Source organism: Phocoena sinus, chromosome 5 (assembly GCF_008692025.1).
Source record: "Phocoena sinus isolate mPhoSin1 chromosome 5, mPhoSin1.pri, whole genome shotgun sequence".
In the NCBI taxonomy this organism is placed as follows: Eukaryota; Metazoa; Chordata; class Mammalia; order Artiodactyla; family Phocoenidae; genus Phocoena; species Phocoena sinus.
The window spans coordinates 89,280,972-89,298,563 of record NC_045767.1 but is presented as its reverse complement, the minus strand read 5'-3'; the positions used below and the strand labels follow the sequence as shown (position 1 = coordinate 89,298,563).

The following is a 17,592-nucleotide window of genomic DNA, read 5'->3' as shown; positions in this document are numbered from 1 at the left end:
TATATATATGATATTATATATCATATATATTATTGTATATAAAATATATTATAATTATTATATATATTATATAATATATATTATATATATACTTATATATTAGATTTTATATAATATATATATACTTTAATGGAAATCATCAAGTGCCAAATAGAAATAAAATATTACATATCAGTTAAAATTTTCACATTACTCCAGGCAGGAACCATTCAGTAAATCCATCTCCTTAAAATGATATAGAGAGGAAATCTGGACATCTACAAGTAGTAGGAAACATCACCTCTGGTCAAGAATTTCATCTGTAGGAAATCAGACCCTTAAGAAGCCTCTAATTTGAACTGCGTTGTTGAAATGGGGATGAGCGATCTGGGAAAACTAACAACACAGAAAAACGCATCAAGTTGAAGTTCCCTCTGCCTGAAACATGTTCTCTCCTCTTTAACCCTCAAAGAAGCAAAAGCTGTCACAACTTTTATGAAGTACCTCTTGCCAAACTCAGCTTTTATAATGTACTGAAAACTTCTTTCATGACTCAAGCTGTTTTTTGTCAAGGGACAGATGGTTTTTTCAAACAGAAGCTTTTTTTCTTTATTAACAAATTAGAGTAAACATCAAATTTGTGTGGCTGAAAGGGCACAGCTCATGTTGATGGCTTGGGGGAAATAATTTATGTTGCTGAGTTGTTTTTATTCACTCATAACTAGAAACAAGTCATAGTTAGAATTTTTAATAGTGCCTGGTTGTCTCAAGAATCTTCATGGGGCCCTTCTACTCTTATGCGCTCGCTTTTCCATACAACTAATTGTGCCTGGGGAGGATGTCTCTAGCATTCTCCACAACAAAAATCAGTACCAGATGATCTGTGTCCAGAACCACTGGGCTATACTCACATTCACAAAATAATTATAGGCAGAAACAGAGCATAATATCAGAAAAAGAGCCAGCCTTCCTAAACCACTCAATCTTTTCAGAGAGGATGTGCACCCCCATCCTTCCTGACATATCACAGCTATTTCTTTTTTTTTTTTTAAAACATCTTTATTGGGGTATAATTGCTTTACAATGGTGTGTTAGTTTCTGCTTTATAACAAAGTGAATCAGCTATACATATACATATGTTCCCATATATCTTCCCTCTTGCGTCTCCCTCCCTCCCACTCTCCCCATCCCACCCTTCCAGGCTGTCACAAAGCACCGAGCTAATATCCCTGTGCCTTGCGGCTGCTTCCCCCCAGCTATCTACCATACTACGTTTGTTAGTGTGTATATGTCCATGACTCTCTCTCGCCCTGTCAAAACTCACCCTTCCCCCTCCCCATATCCTCAAGTCCGTTCTCCAGTAGGTCTGTGTCTTTATTCCTGTCTTACCCCTAGGTTCTTCATGACATTTTTTCCCCTTAAATTCCATATATATGTGTTAGCATACGGTATTTGTCTTTTTCTTTCTGACTTACTTCACTCTGTATGACAGACTCTAGGTCTATCCATCTCATTACAAATAGCTCAATTTCATTTCTTTTTAAGGCTGAGTAATATTCCATTGTGTATATGTGCCACATCTTCTTTATCCATTCATCCGATGATGGGCACTTAGGTTGTTTCCATCTCCGGGCTATTGTAAATAGAGCTGCAATGAACATTTTGGTACATGACTCTTTTTGAATTTTGGTTTTCTCAGGGTATATGCCCAGTAGTGGGATTGCTGGGTCATATGGTAATTCTATTTGTAGTTTTTTAAGGAACCTCCATACTGTTCTCCATAGTGGCTGAACCATTTCACATTCCCACCAGCAGTGCAAGAGTGTTCCCTTTTCTCCACACCCTCTCCAGCATTTATTGTTTCTAGATTTTTTGATGATGGCCATTCTGACTGGTGTGAGATGATATCTCATTGTAGTTTTGATTTGCATTTCTCTAATGATTAATGATGTTGAGCATTCTTTCATGTGTTTGTTGGCATTCTGTATATCTTCTTTGGAGAAATGTCTATTTAGGTCTTCTGCCCATTTTTGGATGGGGTTGTTTGTTTTTTTCTTATTGAGCTGCATGAGCTGCTTGTAAATTTTGGAGATTAATCCTTTGTCAGTTGCTTCATTTGCAAATGTTTTCTCCCATTCTGAGGGTTGTCTTTTGGTCTTGGTTATGGTTTCCTTTGCTGTGCAAAAACTTTGAAGTTTCATTAGGTCCCATTTGTTTATTTTTGTTTTTATTTCCATTACTCTAGGAGGTGGGTCAGAAAGGATCTTGCTGTGATTTATGTCATAGAGTGTTCTTCCTATGTTTTCTTCTAAGAGTTTGATAGTTTCTGGCCTTACATTTAGGTCTTTAATCCATTTTGAGCTTATTTTTGTGTATGGTGTTAGGGAGTGATCTAATCTCATACTTTTACATGTACCTGTCCAGTTTTCCCAGCACCATTTATTGAAGAGGCTGTCCTTTCTCCACTGTACATTCCTGCCTCCTTTATCAAAGATAAGGTGTCCATATGTGCGTGGGTTTATCTCTGGGCTTTCTATCCTGTTCCACTGATCTATCTTTCTGTTTTTGTGCCAGTACCATACTGTCTTGATTACTGTTGCTTTGTAATATAGTCTGAAGTCAGGGAGCCTGATTCCTCCAGCTCCTTTTTTCGTTCTCAAGATTGCTTTCGCTATTCGGGGTCTTTTGTGTTTCCATACAAATTGTGAAATTTTTTGTTCTAGTTCTGTGAAAAATGCCAGTGGTAGTTTGATAGGGATTGCATTGAATCTGTAGATTGCTTTGGGTAGTAGAGTCATTTTCACAATGTTGATTCTTCCCATCCAAGAACATGGTATATCTCTCCATCTATTTGTATCATCTTTAATTTCTTTCATCAGTGTCTTGTAATTTTCTGCATACAGGTCTTTCGTATCCTTAGGTAGGTTTATTCCTAGATATTTTATTCTTTTTGTTGCAATGGTAAATGGGAGTGTTTTCTTGATTTCACTTTCAGATTTTTCATTATTAGTATATAGGAATGCCAGAGATTTCTGTGCATTAATTTTGTATCCTGCTACTTTACCAAATTCATTGATTAGCTCTAGTAGTTTTCTGGTAGCTCACAGCTATTTCTAAAATAAACTCAGTATGTATCAGTCCTTTACTCCCTTCCTTCAAAACAACAGTGAATCAAATAACCCAGTGCTCATATTTAGTGGCTTTGGAAAATGTGGCTAAACTGTACCTTCCACAATAAATTCATGAGGACCGCAAGCCCACCATAACCAACCATATTACAGTGAGCAACCGGAAGACTGTCACACAAGACAGAACTGAACTAGCAGGACCTCCGTCCCAATTCCTCTAATACAATTTTTTATAGTTTTGACAATTAGGCATAAACAACTGCTTTTAGGCAGATCGTTATTTATAACATAAAATATATATTAACTTACAGTGATATAAAGGGGTAATAAGCATTCTAATTTTTTAGAGGGCTAGAGCTCCCTGAATAACTATTTGCCTTAGATGTGAAAATCAAGGTCAGAAAAGGACAAACTGATCAGGAACTTTGATTATTCTTCATGGGAAAACGCTCAAGTATTTTATTCCAATCCATTCTGGATATCTCCTTAGATTTTCCCTAAAAGCCTGGCCTCAGAGTCAGAAGTCTGCACTGGTAGTGAGTCATCCCTGTGCCTCCACCTCTCAACTATGAAATGGGAATTATGTTCATCTCCATGTGGCCCCTATAAATGACTGAGTGGCAGCCTCTATGGACAGGTGTAAGATGATAGCAAGCAAAGTATCTGCAATATGCTAAGAAAATCATAAACGTATCCTACCAAGTCACCAGAGATCAAAGGACAGAGTTTATTTGCTTTCACATGGACGGCAAGAAGGGCCCCTACGTGGAGAACATCCATCCAGTTGGTAGGAGTCCAGCTGCAAGCAGAAAGCTAAAAGAGATCAAGCCAAGAGCAGAGTAGATAGAGAAACCTGTGGACTCTACACAAAAGGAGCAACTACCACCACATTTCCTAAAAGATGCACGGTAGTAATGCTGTTTATGATAAATAGTAATAGTAATAATAATAATAATAAGCCAAAGAGCCTAACATTCCTCCACATTCAAAAGGAAAAATGACCGTTGTTACAAGTTGTGCACAGAAACAGACTTCTCGGGTCTCCCTGCAGGACAACAGGGAGGTATGCATGTTAAAGCACATGGCTGAGTGCAGAGGCATCCTTCACAATAACTACCACACTCCTTGTAGGATTTCCTTTATTGGATTTCACAGGATGCAGCCACTGTAAATGGCCCCATATTACTCATACACAAAAAAGCTAATGAGACTCCCTACTCAGTGATTACAGCTTGCCCTGGTTCAGAGGACAGCAAATGGATAAGACTACTTCCTGGAAAAATGTTAACACGCTAGGATATATTATTCAGATTACTGCCCTGAAACAGCTTTATGACATTATTGAATTACATTCCCTTGGATTGCCTGGGCTCCTTTTTTCTATTCAAATGATGCTGGATTGTACCCCTAGACTAGTACCACCCTCCAGTACAGAAGAAAATGAACCAGACAGGAACAGAAGATTAGAGGGACACAAAAATAGTCCTGACTTGCTACTCAATGAACTTGTATTATTGTTAAACAAAAAGCCTTTAAAAATATTTTTTATTTGTAGCTTCTAGAGAAAAGTAATAATAAAAATGAAAAAGCAAGAGAAATTTAACAATTCTGGGCACACTTTTTTTTCTTTCAAGCTCCAGTAAAGTTAGTCCAAAGAGACAAAAATAAAACCATAGGGACACACAAGCTGGACTTCGGCCACGATCTGAGTCAGCTAGCTGTTCGCCAGGTGATTGCTCAGATAGAACTGCAAGGCTCTGCTGGAATGTTTTCAAGCAAAAAGCTAAGTTACAGAAAACACAAATCATGATAATCCCATTAATTGAATATGATCATCGCCTTTCCTCTGCTATTTGTCCAATGACTGCTTATATTATTCCTATATTGTAATATGACAAATATTATTCCTATTTTAAGTGTCTAAGAAATATAAAAATGGAGTAAAAATGCCTGTATGATAAGAATGGCCTGTAATCTATAAATTGGGAGGCCATAGGAAATGTTCTCCTAATTTGCCTCCTAAGTTGGCTCAGAACAAACCTTGACCCCCTTGTCTTGTTGGTTGATCACACTCAGATCATCTGAGGTCACTGAGCATTCACAGCCCTTCCTGCTCATGTGGGAAACCTAAAGAAAACTCCCCTGGGACCCACAAAAGGCACGCTCCCCCCAAAAAAGGTCCTATTTATATGATAATTTTCTAATGTCAACCTGAAGATTATAAACTGCTCTTTAAACTCTTCTTAAGCACAAGTTTAAGTGAAGCATTAAATTCTATTGACCTATTGCACTTCGGAAGTCAAGCTTCCTAACTCCTCTACTGGGCTCAGTTACAGAAGGAAATAAAAGAGGATGACTTCTAAAGTATTGTGCAGGGTAATGAGTACATGATTGTAATAACAGTAATATGCTTCCTCTTAAAACTTTATGAGTCATAACACATAACAGTAAAGTGTGCCAATCATTTTTACATATGTGTATATATATATAATATACATATAGACATGTCTATATATGTACATATAGACATGTCTATATATATAATGTGCATATGCATGTATGTATGTACCCACTACCAATTTTCTAATAAAACAGAGAGCAAATGAAAGCAACTCTGACCTTTGAATCATTCACCATCTATATGATCTTAGAGAAGTTACTTAAACTTTCAAACTCAGTTTCTTCATCTATAAAATCCACATACCTATAATCGTTATGAGGATTAAATAGACTAATCCATAAGAAACTCTCCTGTAGCCCAATGAATTATTATAATTGTTATTATTATTACTACTGTACAAGTGCCAAGTAATCTGATAGCATGAAAATCAGACTGAACCATTATTTTGGGTTAAACCTTTCCAATATGCTTGCTTTGGATGTACCCTCATCCTCTTGGTTCTCTAGCCTGAGGAAGAGGAGCTGTCCCTATCACCACATTGTGGACCCCAGCGGGTCAGGGAGCAGCTTACCTTGTGGGCACAGGGACCTCAGTCAGGGCACCCAGCATGACGGCCTGCTGCAGCCGAACAAAGGCAATGAAAGGAGAATCTAAGAAGTTGACCTCGCCAACAAGCACGTTGGAGGCTTCGGCATCACGTGGCAGTTTTTTCATGAACTTATTCTTCAGCTGCACGGGAAGAGCCAAGAAAACACAACTTATTTCCAGAGAAGGGAACTCAAAGAATTTCCTTTATATGAGTCTACACGCAACAGGCAAGCCCTGGCTAGCTATTCTTCTATTATGTTTAACCATTCTATCACAATAAACATTTCTCTGTACTTTGAATTCAAAAACATTGAGAGTATAGTCACATGGTTTACATGAGGGTATAGTCACATGGTTTACATTGTTTTAACAATATTTACATATGTATCAATTCATTTACTTTTCACTCAATAAATGAGTTGAGAGTATCCTATGAGCCAGGAATTGATCTAAGCCTTAGGGATAAGGGATGCGTCAACTAATTACATGTCCTCCTTGAGCTCATAGTCCAGCAGGGGAGAAGTAAAGTATGATTTAAAGTAGTGATAAGTGCTGAGAAGGAAAAATAAAACACGTAAGGGGGTACTTCTTTAGGCAGGGAGGTCAGGGAAAGCCTCTGAAGAAATACATTTGACACTGGAGAGAGGGGACAAGCCAAGCAAAGATCTGGGCAAAGAACACTGTAGGCAAAGAGAGCAGCAAGCGCGAAGCCTCTGAGACAGGCAAGAGCTTGGCAGTTAGGGGAACAGTAAGTAGGTAAGTGTGGTGGGAGCTGCAGGAGAAAAGGAGAGGAAAGGGCAGCAAATGAAGTTGCAGAGGTTAGGCGGGACCAGGTGGTAAAGGAAATGAAGGCCACAGAAGAAGTTTTGGATGTCTTAGACGGAACGTACCTACTAAAAGTCCAAGTGGAAACGTGGAGTAGAAAGACATCAATTCAGGAGATACCACCATGTAAGAAGTATTTAAGACCATGGGGTAGGATGACACAACCTCGGGTGTGAGTGTAGAGAAGAGGGAGAAGATCTAAACCCCAGGCTACTCTACCTTTTATAGGAACGGGAGGGGATATCAGCAGAAGACATTGAAAAAGAGCAGCCAGTGAGGTAGGGAGAGAACCAGGACTTCATCAACTGTCGGGTGAAGAAAGGGCTCAGTAAGGAAAGGGTATCAGCTGCTGAGTCAAAGCCTGCTGGAAGTTCAAATAAGATGAGAACTAAGAAGGAAACAACGAATCTGGCAAGGTGGAAGGGCTGGGTGATCCTGACAAGAGCTGTTACAGTGGACACCAGGCTACCCAGTAAAGAATGAGAGGTGAAGAAGTAGAGACAAGGAGTGGAGAGAATTATTTTGAGAAATGTTGCTGCCAAGAAAAGCCAAGAATTAAGGAGGTAGGTGAAGGAAGGCATAAAACAGGGGATTTTTTAAACGGGAAATATGATAACACTTTGGAGTGTGCATGAGGATGATCTAGTAGAGACAGATTATTGCTATAGGAGAGAGGGGATAAATACAAAAGCAGCTCAAGCAACCGTGAACTACTGAGATGATGAGATGATGTCCACAGCACAGGTAGAGGGATTAACTTCAGGTGGAACACAGACAGCTCATCAATCCCAGCTAGGGAAGGCAGGGTACAGATGGGGGTGATCTGGCAAGTTTGTGGGGTGAAGATGAGGGCTTCTGAGGACTTACATTTTTGCAGTGAAATATGAGTGATCTGATGGTGAGGAGGAGGTGGGATGTACATGGGAGCTTGAGGAGAAAGGTAAAGGGGTAAAGTGGTTTTCTTGGAGAGTAAACATTGCTTAACAGTCACTTTGAAAAGTTATCTTGTAGCTGTTATTCGTTCATTTCCCCTCCTCCCCAGCTCCCATTTAGAGTAGGACTGTTCAAGCACCCTTCAGCAAGTGGGAAACATCTCCCAAAAGCTCAAGGAGAACATCTCAACAATCATAAAAGGATGGAGATAAGAATTTTGCAGGACCTTATGAAACACACAGACTTCTAGGATACACTTATCATCAATATGAATGTCTCTCCCCTCAAGTCAAAAAGTTAACAGTGAACTTTTTTTGCCATGGATTATTGCTGATATGGGAAGTGGGAGATATGGCCCAATTTTCCCCAGTAATGAAAAATTATAGTAACATTTAATTTTCAATTTCCATTTAAAGAGTTCTTAATTAGGGAAAATAAGCATCATGACAGTTAATTCCCCCAAACTATGACCCTCAGTAGCATTTTTATGAGATTCTTTCATTTGGTACTTCATACAAGAAGAAAGATGTGAGTCAAAAAAAAAAGGAAGTTGGGGTTAATCATTTAGTGGAAACCAAAAAGAAAAATAAAGCAAAGGCAAGGTATATATTTTTAGATGTCAGAAACATGACTACTTCTAGCAGTAAAAGACTTTTCCAAAGTTTACACCATTAATCCTTCAAAAAATACTAATATTTCCAAAAAATCTGTTTACGTTCTACAGATATGAAAAGAGCAGCCACGGGAATGGTCTAAAAACATCAAATTGTTATTATAGCCTAAGAAAGTTACAGTAATGAATTGTTCTCTGTAACACAGAGTAGAGTGCGGGGTACAGTCAAGTGACACAAATGCGTAACAAACTATCACTGCAAGAGTAACCTTCTTCCACCTCTTTCCAGAGAAAGCTCCCATTACCAACACAGTGCAAGAAGCTCTATAGTAATCCAATTCTCTCCAGCACTCTTTGCTCTAATTAGGCAAGCAATCTGATCATAATCTCCTTCTGTTTTATGTACTTAGTTTCCCATACTTAGGATCAAAAACTGTCCTTTCCTCATTTCTACCTTTTCTAAATCTTCAGAACTCAGAACAAGCCTTTCTACTACTTCAGTGCTCCTCCTTGGCAATTCCAGATGCATTCATTTCTGAATCACACGTTCGCCGAAGGTGCAGTCTTTCTCCTGAGCTTCCTCAGGGTTAGGACAGTTTATTCCCCGTGGTACTAAACACTTACTTTGCACATAATTCAGCTGTAATAAATATTTTGAATGGCAGGAATGAACTCTGTAGCACTAAAAATCAGACCACAAGACCACCAAATGCCCAGGAAAGTTAGAGAGGTTTTAGATGCTCATTCTAGACCATACTAACTATGTCTGGATCTTCTATCACTAAGCAACTACCTGACCCACAACACACAGAGAATATTCCGCAGTCAACTATTTTCTTCCACAAAACGCTTTACTAGGACTATGGTACCTTTACTGAGATGACTGTACCATCTTGGAAAATCAGAAGTATACATTTACAGCTAAAGGAACTGTATACTATGTGCTCTGAAGAGAAGTAGTTATAAAGATATGTTCCTTTAGATCAGCATACCTCAAACTGTGTTTGTGGAATACTAGTGTTCTTGGACAAACTAATAGCTATTCTAAAACAGAAACGTGTGGCGCCTGAGGTGCCCCAGAACTAAGTCCTTTGATGGCTCTTCTCTTTCTACACACACTCCCTGGGTGATCTCAATCAAGTCCCATGCCTTCAAATACCATCTACATACTGATGACTCACAAATTTATATCTTCAGCCAGGACCTCTTCCCTGAACTCCAGTCCTATAACATCTCTACTTGGATGTCTAATAAGCATTGCAAAGTTCACAAATCCAAAACTGAGCCCCCTAAGAGTCCCCTCAAACTAGCTCTTCCTGGAGTCTTCCTCATCTGGTTAATGGCAGCTCCATTCTTCCACTCCTCAGGCCCAAACCTTGCTGTCATCCCAACACCTCCTCCTCTCACACCCCATGTCCATCTTATCAGCAAATCCTGTTGGATTTATATTCAACGTATATCCAGAATCCAACCATTTCTCACCATCTTCACTGCCACCACCCTGGACCACATTACGAGCATCTCTCTCCTGGGTTATGGCATTGGTCTCCCGGCTGGATTATCTGCTTCTGCCCTTGCCCCCCAGTCAGTTCTCCAAAGCAGCCAGAGCAATCAAATCAGGAGTCAGATAAAACCCTCTGTTGGTCCCATTTCACTGAGAGGCAAGACAATATCTTTATGACAAGCTGCAACCCCAGAATCATCTGGCTCCCCATCAGTTCCCTGACCTCCTTTCCTACTGTCTTTTCCCAGTCTTCTCCTGACCCCTCGCTCTAGCCTCCAAGTCCTCCCTAAAACTCGCCAGGCACACTCTTACCTCAGGGCCTTTACACCTGCTGTTGCCTCTGAATGGAATGTCTGCAGGGCTTCCTCCCTCATTTCCTTCAGATCTTTACTTAAGTCACTTTCTCATCAGTCAGAATTTCCCTGGCCACATTAGTTAAAATTTCAACCTCCCTCTCCCCACAGATTCTTCTTACTCCTCCTTCCTGCCTCATTTTTTAGTTCTTTGTATTTATTATAGTCAAGCATGTTGCATGTTTTACTTATCTTCTTTATTATCTCCCCACTAGACTACCCACTAGAATGTAAGCTCCCTAATAGTAGGAATATACATTTCTTTTGTTCAGTGTTGTATCCCTAATGCTTAGGAGAAAAGCTGAATAAATGTTTGTTGAATGAATGAATGATGGTTATTATTTCTGCTCTTCACAATAAGCTTTTCTAATGCTTCTTTTAAAGTAGTACGTACTGGGCATCCCACCACTAGCCAAGCCATCTAAGTGGACAAAAGGCCTAGATATGGCTTATCTTAGTAAACAGTGATTGGTAACAGTGTTACCATTCATACAGGGACCAAAATACTTTGGAAAATTAATACTCAAATGTGTAAAAACCAATATTTCCCTTTCACCTGAGGTTGTTCCCCTCTTTGTTGAAAGGGCCTTTCACAGTACTGTCCACACTAGGAGTGAATGAGGTCAATACCCAAAATGAAACACACAAAATCAGGAGAGAAAAACGGATGAAAAGAGAGACTGCTGAGTCCCCAGCCCAGGCCCTGAGGTCCTGCAGCTTCTCCATTCTGTGAACTCAACAAGAATTCTCACTAGTTATATAAGCCAGAAAATTCCATTTAGAGTTTATATTAATTTGAGGTGATTTCTGTCTACTGAAGTCCAGACCCTTCAAAAAAGTTTATTTGTCAAATAAATTTGAGGAATACCATGTTAAACAGAATTAAATAAGTTTCTATACTATACACTCTCTTAGAGTTTTGAATATGCCTATATGCCTAGGAATGCTTTATCTCCCACTAGGAGATAAATAAGGCACATTTTGATATGAAAACAGATTTTAAAATGCTGTTTGAGACAGAAATTTTCTCATCTCCCATTTAATTCTACTCTCAGCTCCATTTAATTCTCTTCAAATTTAATGGGTGCCTCCAAGGTACAAGGCCTGATAGTGGGCACTGCAGAGAACAGACAGACCCTACTCTCCTGAAGTTTATAGTCCAACAAAGAGAAGCAACTATAGAAATAGCTCTAATGAAAGAAGAAACATGAAGCAACACGAAAGGTATATTGTTCAACGGAGGTCACAAAACATAGCAATCACACCCGGCAACAGAGTTCAAGGAAGGCTCTTCTCTGGATCAAGGTTTAAAGATCCCTCTCATAAAGGTGGGCTCATCAAATACTGATTCATATGGGTTCTCTTTTCCAAGTACCTCAATAATATTTGATAAAGGAAGAACTAATGACTGAAGTATAAAAACCATTTCTGGGCTTACACAATAAAATGTGAACAATAATAAAGTACTAACAAAAAAAGCCTGTCAGGGCTTCCCTGGTGGCGCGGTGGTTGAGGGTCCACCTGCCGATGCAGCGGACATGGGTTCGTGCCCTGGTCCGGGAAGATCCCACATGCCGCAGAGCGGCTGGGCCCGTGAGCCACAGTTGCTGGGCCTGCGTGTCTGGAGCCTGTGCTCCGCAGCGGGAGAGGCCACAACAGTGAGAGGCCCACGTACCGCAAAGAAAAAAAAACAACAAAAAACAACCTGTCAACATTACACAGAATGGTGAAGAATAACCATTCTTTTATTGGTTATAAAAGATAATGAAAAGATAATGAAAATAAGAACGGACCTTAAGGCTTTCAAATCAGGTTGAAGATCACCCAATAAATTCATCTGGATTGAATTCCAACGATAAAGTTTGACATTCTTTTCTTATGAATCATTAGCTGATTCTCCAAGGGATACCCAGCCTGGATTTTATGCAGGACCAACTATGAGAACACACACGGTGGAAAAAAATTCCTTTAGCCAAAGTTGATTCCAAAGAAATGGATTTCAAAGGGCTGCCATGTGGAGGTACAATTGGTAAAAAGATACTTTGGCTAGCTCAGCAATTTGGGGACACTTTTTTGTCTTTACCAGGTAACATCACCAACTCTGTGAATCCAGGGGTGTACATTTCAGGTTCTTTTTATATTAGCCTGTATTCTTTCTTCCAAAGTAAGGTCTTGCTACAATTACTCAGAAGTATACAGCTTGCCCTCTGCCGTAATATTTACTCTTAGAATTTCTTAACCTTCCTTACTTTCTGAGCAGTTTTCTAACAACCCAGTGATCAGAGTACTAGCATATCAAGAAACTAGAAATTATGAAGGGATAAAGCAGAACAAGTAAACTGATTATAACAGAGATCGCTTACTTGGGATGACCACCCATGTGATGATAGGAAAGTTACTCATACACAAGCAATATGCATCACATATAGCTAACTGAAAAAAATCAACCTTCCATATTCCACTCAGGTCTTAGATTCTCCTGCCCTTGCCTATGAAAACAGTTTGTATTACAATTTTAGGTTTTCTATATGGGACCTGTCACAATGTAACTGTAATCAATCTTGATTGACTGGGATACCATTATGGCATCCTCGCCTTCTTGCCATCATCCTCAGACCTGCAGCATCACCTGGTAAGTAGGTCCAGGCTATAATATTATTCCTCAGTCACTAGGCAAGTACCTAAACCCTACCTCTTTTTCTTTGCCATTATTAGCACATGTTAAAATAAGTGTAATCAAGTGTCATTTATAACCAGGAGTACTCACGATTTGTCATTTGAGTCTGATTTATTAGAACAGCCTATAGGCTGTTCAATGCCCTTACTACAAGTGTTTTAAAAACCATTTAAATTTGAGTACACTTTTTCATTATTTTTCCAAAGCTTACATCTACCCCCATTCCATACATTCTCTTTTCCTCTCCAGAAGATTTTAATCTTCTAATCTGTGCTTATTCTCAATTCACCCTGCCTAATGCCTCATGTCAACAGGCTAACAACCACCTGCTTTCCTGAGCAAAGAGCTTATTCCCGGCTTCCTTATTGGTGTTCTTTTCTCTCTTATTTTCTTCTTCTTAGCTTATTTTCTCTTTTTCCTGCTGATTTCCTCCTTTCCATTCTCTTTGAAAATTTCCAGCTCTTATTGTTTCCCAAACAAACTCATCTGGTAATCTCAAAATCATTCTAGGCCACCCTAGTACCATGTCCTTCCAGTGCAAAGGTATCTGTATTAGTGGTAAAATAGGGTCACCATAATTATCAGTTTAGTGATACATATGACAGCCTCAGTTTACACCACTGTCTTGGTGTAATTATTAATATTACCTTCTTTCATTCTCAAAAGTGTTTTGGGCTAAGGAAAAAAGTTATATGATCACTCTACATTTTAATCTCACTGAGGTTGACTCCTGAGCAGTGTCTAAGATATGGCATTGGAAAATAATTATATGCTATGAAAACTTAAGATTCAAAGAACTCAAAAGTATGAGGGATTGCCTGGATCAAACAGCATCTTAGTAAATTATGCTCTCTGAGTATGAATTTATTCATCTACTATATGCTAACAATATTAACTGTTAAGATAGGAAGAAAAGTGTTCTCTCACTCACCATAAGTGAAATGATTCTTCCTCTGCCCACTCCCTTTTTCTACACCTTGGGAAAAGTGGCCAATATGATGAATAAAGTTTGACAAATTCATTGGGATTTTTCCTAATGAAAGGGCTGCAATGCCTTGAAGACAAGAAGCAAGCTATTTTCTCTTACAGCAAGACAAATGAATGGATAAAAGAGACTTTACTTCCTAATCCACATGGCTGGTTAAATAAGAAGATTCAGAGTCAGTTTCCTATGCTCAATTATAACTCCATCATAACTCATGTTTCCTAAGTCTGCCAATCCCAGAATTTAGATTCTGCATGGGTGGTTTTAGACACGGAGCTGTATATTTGGTAAACTAGAAATTTCCAACCTAAATAATGTTTCTGAGAGACTTCAGTTCCAGTTATTGTAAATTAGCTTCCATCACACCAACCCGTCCAGTAAGAAAAACTGAAAATCTGGATTTCTATAAGCTGTTTAAAGGAATCAGAAAGTTACTATGACATTAAAAACCTAAGGAGCCAATGTCCCTGAAGAAGGAAACTGCATAAAGGTGAGGCTAAATTCAGCTCACCTTTTTCTTCTAAAGGCATTTGATGATTCCTAAGTAGCTGAAGAGATTCAAAAATTGAACAGAGCCTTCAGCAGTCTCAAAGTGATGGGCAAACATGCCAGGCATTCAGTTGGGATCCCTAAAGGACAAGACTAAAGGCAAAAGGGCAAACTAGTAATAAACCAACCCACATAAAGACTGAAACCTAGCTTCCAATCAGCTCAATTCCAGACTATTAAGTTGGTCTGCCCCCAGCCTAAATGCCAGCCAAAAGCAAAAGAAATAATCTCTGAAGAAAAATAACATTATCATGTTATCAAATATCAAACAGAATATCAAATTAGCTCTACTATATATATAATATATATATTATATTATATATATATATATATAAAACATATATACATAATATCTGACATTCAATCAGAAATTGCTAGGCATACTAGTAGACAAGATCAATTGACTAGAACCCAAGAGAAAAAAAATAGAAATTAGAAACAAATTTAAAGGAGCTACATATTATAGTTATCAGAGATAGATTTTGAAATAATCATAGTTTTAAAACACTGATGAGATGGAGACTTTCAGAAGAATCCATTTAAAAAACAAACCAGATGTCCTAGAGATTAAAACATGTATCAATGACTAGTTAAAGTCAGTATTATTCATAATTTGAAAATAGGATGTATCAAAATTTGTGGAATGCAGCTAAACAAGTGCATGAAGTAAAATTCATAGCCTAAGTGCAAACATTTCCAAAGAAGAAAAGCTAAAGTTTGACGATCTAAATACTATATATCTCAAGGAATAAGTATAAAACAGCAAATGAACTCAAAGGAGGTAATAATAAAAATAAGAGAAGAAATCATGACATTAAAAAACCAAACGTGCTATGCTGATCATGTGTCCATATTGTAAAAAAATATCAAGTAGATTTTATCACAAATATGTTTCACTTTAATAAAACAATTATACTACAATGGGTATCTTAATAAACAAACGGTTATTTCATTCCAATTCTGCTTACATGTAGTGCTCCCTTGGCAGGAAACCTTTAAAGGAAGTCAAGGATGGTGAAAAACTAAAACTGTATTCCAAAGTCCTACCTCATATGTCAAAGGCTTTTGTAAAGATTAGAAGAGATAAGAGGTAAAATGCCTAGCAAGATACAAAAACATGTGGGGCTCACTCCTCCCCCACCTTCTTTTTAGTTTCTCCAACATGGAAAGTAAACCTTTCTACTGCCTTCTTTCTTCCTACCATGCATATCCAGGAGACCACCTGATTGTGCTATGTCGGAGGTGACATATTCCTGCCTTTACCTTCCAATGGTATACAAACCCTAATCTCTCACTACTCAACATAAATATAATATAACCTAACCCAGTATACTTCTCTCAGGTTAAAATTAGCCTCCAACAGGGGTGGGAAGAAAAAGCAGTCCATCAAAAGCAGCCTCGTGAAAACTAATCCCTGGGATAATTTTGAAATAGATTTGACCTACCAAGAGCTATGTGTATATATTTGGAACAGACCTACCATCTCAAATGCTGGGGGTCCTAGAGTATGATAGGTGGAGACCAGTGCACCTGCCCCCATTTGGCCCCTATGGTTAACTGAAGACTGTCCCTATCGTCCACCCTCCCCCAAGTTTCCAGCAGCCCTCTCATCCCACATCCAAGGAAGAAGAGGACTGATCTGAACTAATCAAATTCTAAAAGTCAATTCGTTTACACTAGCTTTTCTCAGGTACTAGGAAAATAGTTCTTTTCACTGAAATCTCTATTCTAGCCTTTCTTTGTAGTAGGGGGTTGTCAGTGCAAAGAGCAGGCCTACTCTTGACTTCCTAGTACAAGGACACTCTTTTGCTTCTAGGCTCTTCACAGCTACCAAGATGAGGCAGAAGGCTCTGCCTATTTGCAGTCAAAGCCTCAGTCAGTAAGAAAGAGTTCCTTGGCCTTTGATGCTCTATGTACATATTTCCTGGCATGATCTTCTTGGGAGTGTTGGGCTGAGAGCAGGTTTGGGTGTTCCTAAGTAGCCTAGACAAATACCATCTTAAACACACCCCAGCATTCCATTCCTAAATCTCACTTCTTTACTGTAAATTGTGTGGTTGCCCAACAAGGAAATGTCAGAACAAGGAAAAAGATAGAAATTGCTGTTTTATAAGCTTAATCGGGTATTGCTTTTTATTTTAAGAATATGCAAGAAAAATTATCTCAAAACTTTCCTGTTAAATAAAGACAGACTTTACTCATCTAGTAAGCAAATTTGTGGGATAGGACTTATTTGGTGTGATAGAGAGAACTGCCGGAATAATTACTTTAAAAGTTTTTTGTATTGTCTTTATTGACTGACCTTTAGGTTACCTTCAAGCTATAATTTAGAAGAATATTTTCACTGGCTAAATTTAAAAACCATCAGCCCAATGTCTAAGAGGCTAAAAAGAGGAGCTATTGCTTGATTGCCTAAAGAATCCAAAATTTAGACACTTAAGAACTTCTACGATATGGTCTGAGATTTCTAGAGTGTATAAAATATGAAAGAGGGCAAAGTCATTAAATAAGACAAAATGCCAAAAGGTTCTGTGGCTACGTGTTTTTACTTTCTGAACACTATTCTACTTTCACTTATTCCATTTTTTAAAATACAAAATGAAATCAGTCCCCTGAGGGTGATAATTTGATTTCCTAATTTTTCCTTCCAAATATAGACATCTCACCACCATTAATGCAAATGATTCTGCAAAGCAGCACATTCACAAATGGCTATTAAACTAAATATAACATTAAGTACAATCCATCAGTTCTGATTTCCTAAATAGGATGAAATTTCAAGTGCTGACCTAGTTTTTAAAAATCAACTTGTCAAAATCTCTAGTCACATTTTTTTGTCTTACATCGCTAAAAAATATCAATATGTTTATAGCTATTTACAGTGTTTAAAACATTTTCACATTTACTGTGTTACTTGAATTCTTACAGAAAGTTTACAAGAAACGTACTATTTAACCATTTTACAGGTGAGGGAAACAAAAGTTCAAACAGTTTAAAGGACTTCAATGAAATTCATACAGCTAAATGGCCAAGCCAGAATGTGAATCCTATCCACTT

General features: G+C 38.3%; 1 protein-coding gene across 4 annotated transcripts in view; it reads right to left on the bottom strand.

Moving 5' to 3' along the window:
- SLC4A4 (solute carrier family 4 member 4) overlaps positions 1-17,592 on the bottom strand; it is a 357,043-nt gene that overhangs the window by 115,718 nt on the left and 223,733 nt on the right. For all 4 annotated transcript variants that reach the window (XM_032632939.1, XM_032632937.1, XM_032632936.1 and 1 more), the window contains exon 8: positions 6,080-6,237. In XM_032632939.1, the coding sequence (XP_032488830.1) occupies positions 6,080-6,237 (158 nt within the window). The remainder of the gene's footprint in view (positions 1-6,079; positions 6,238-17,592) is intronic.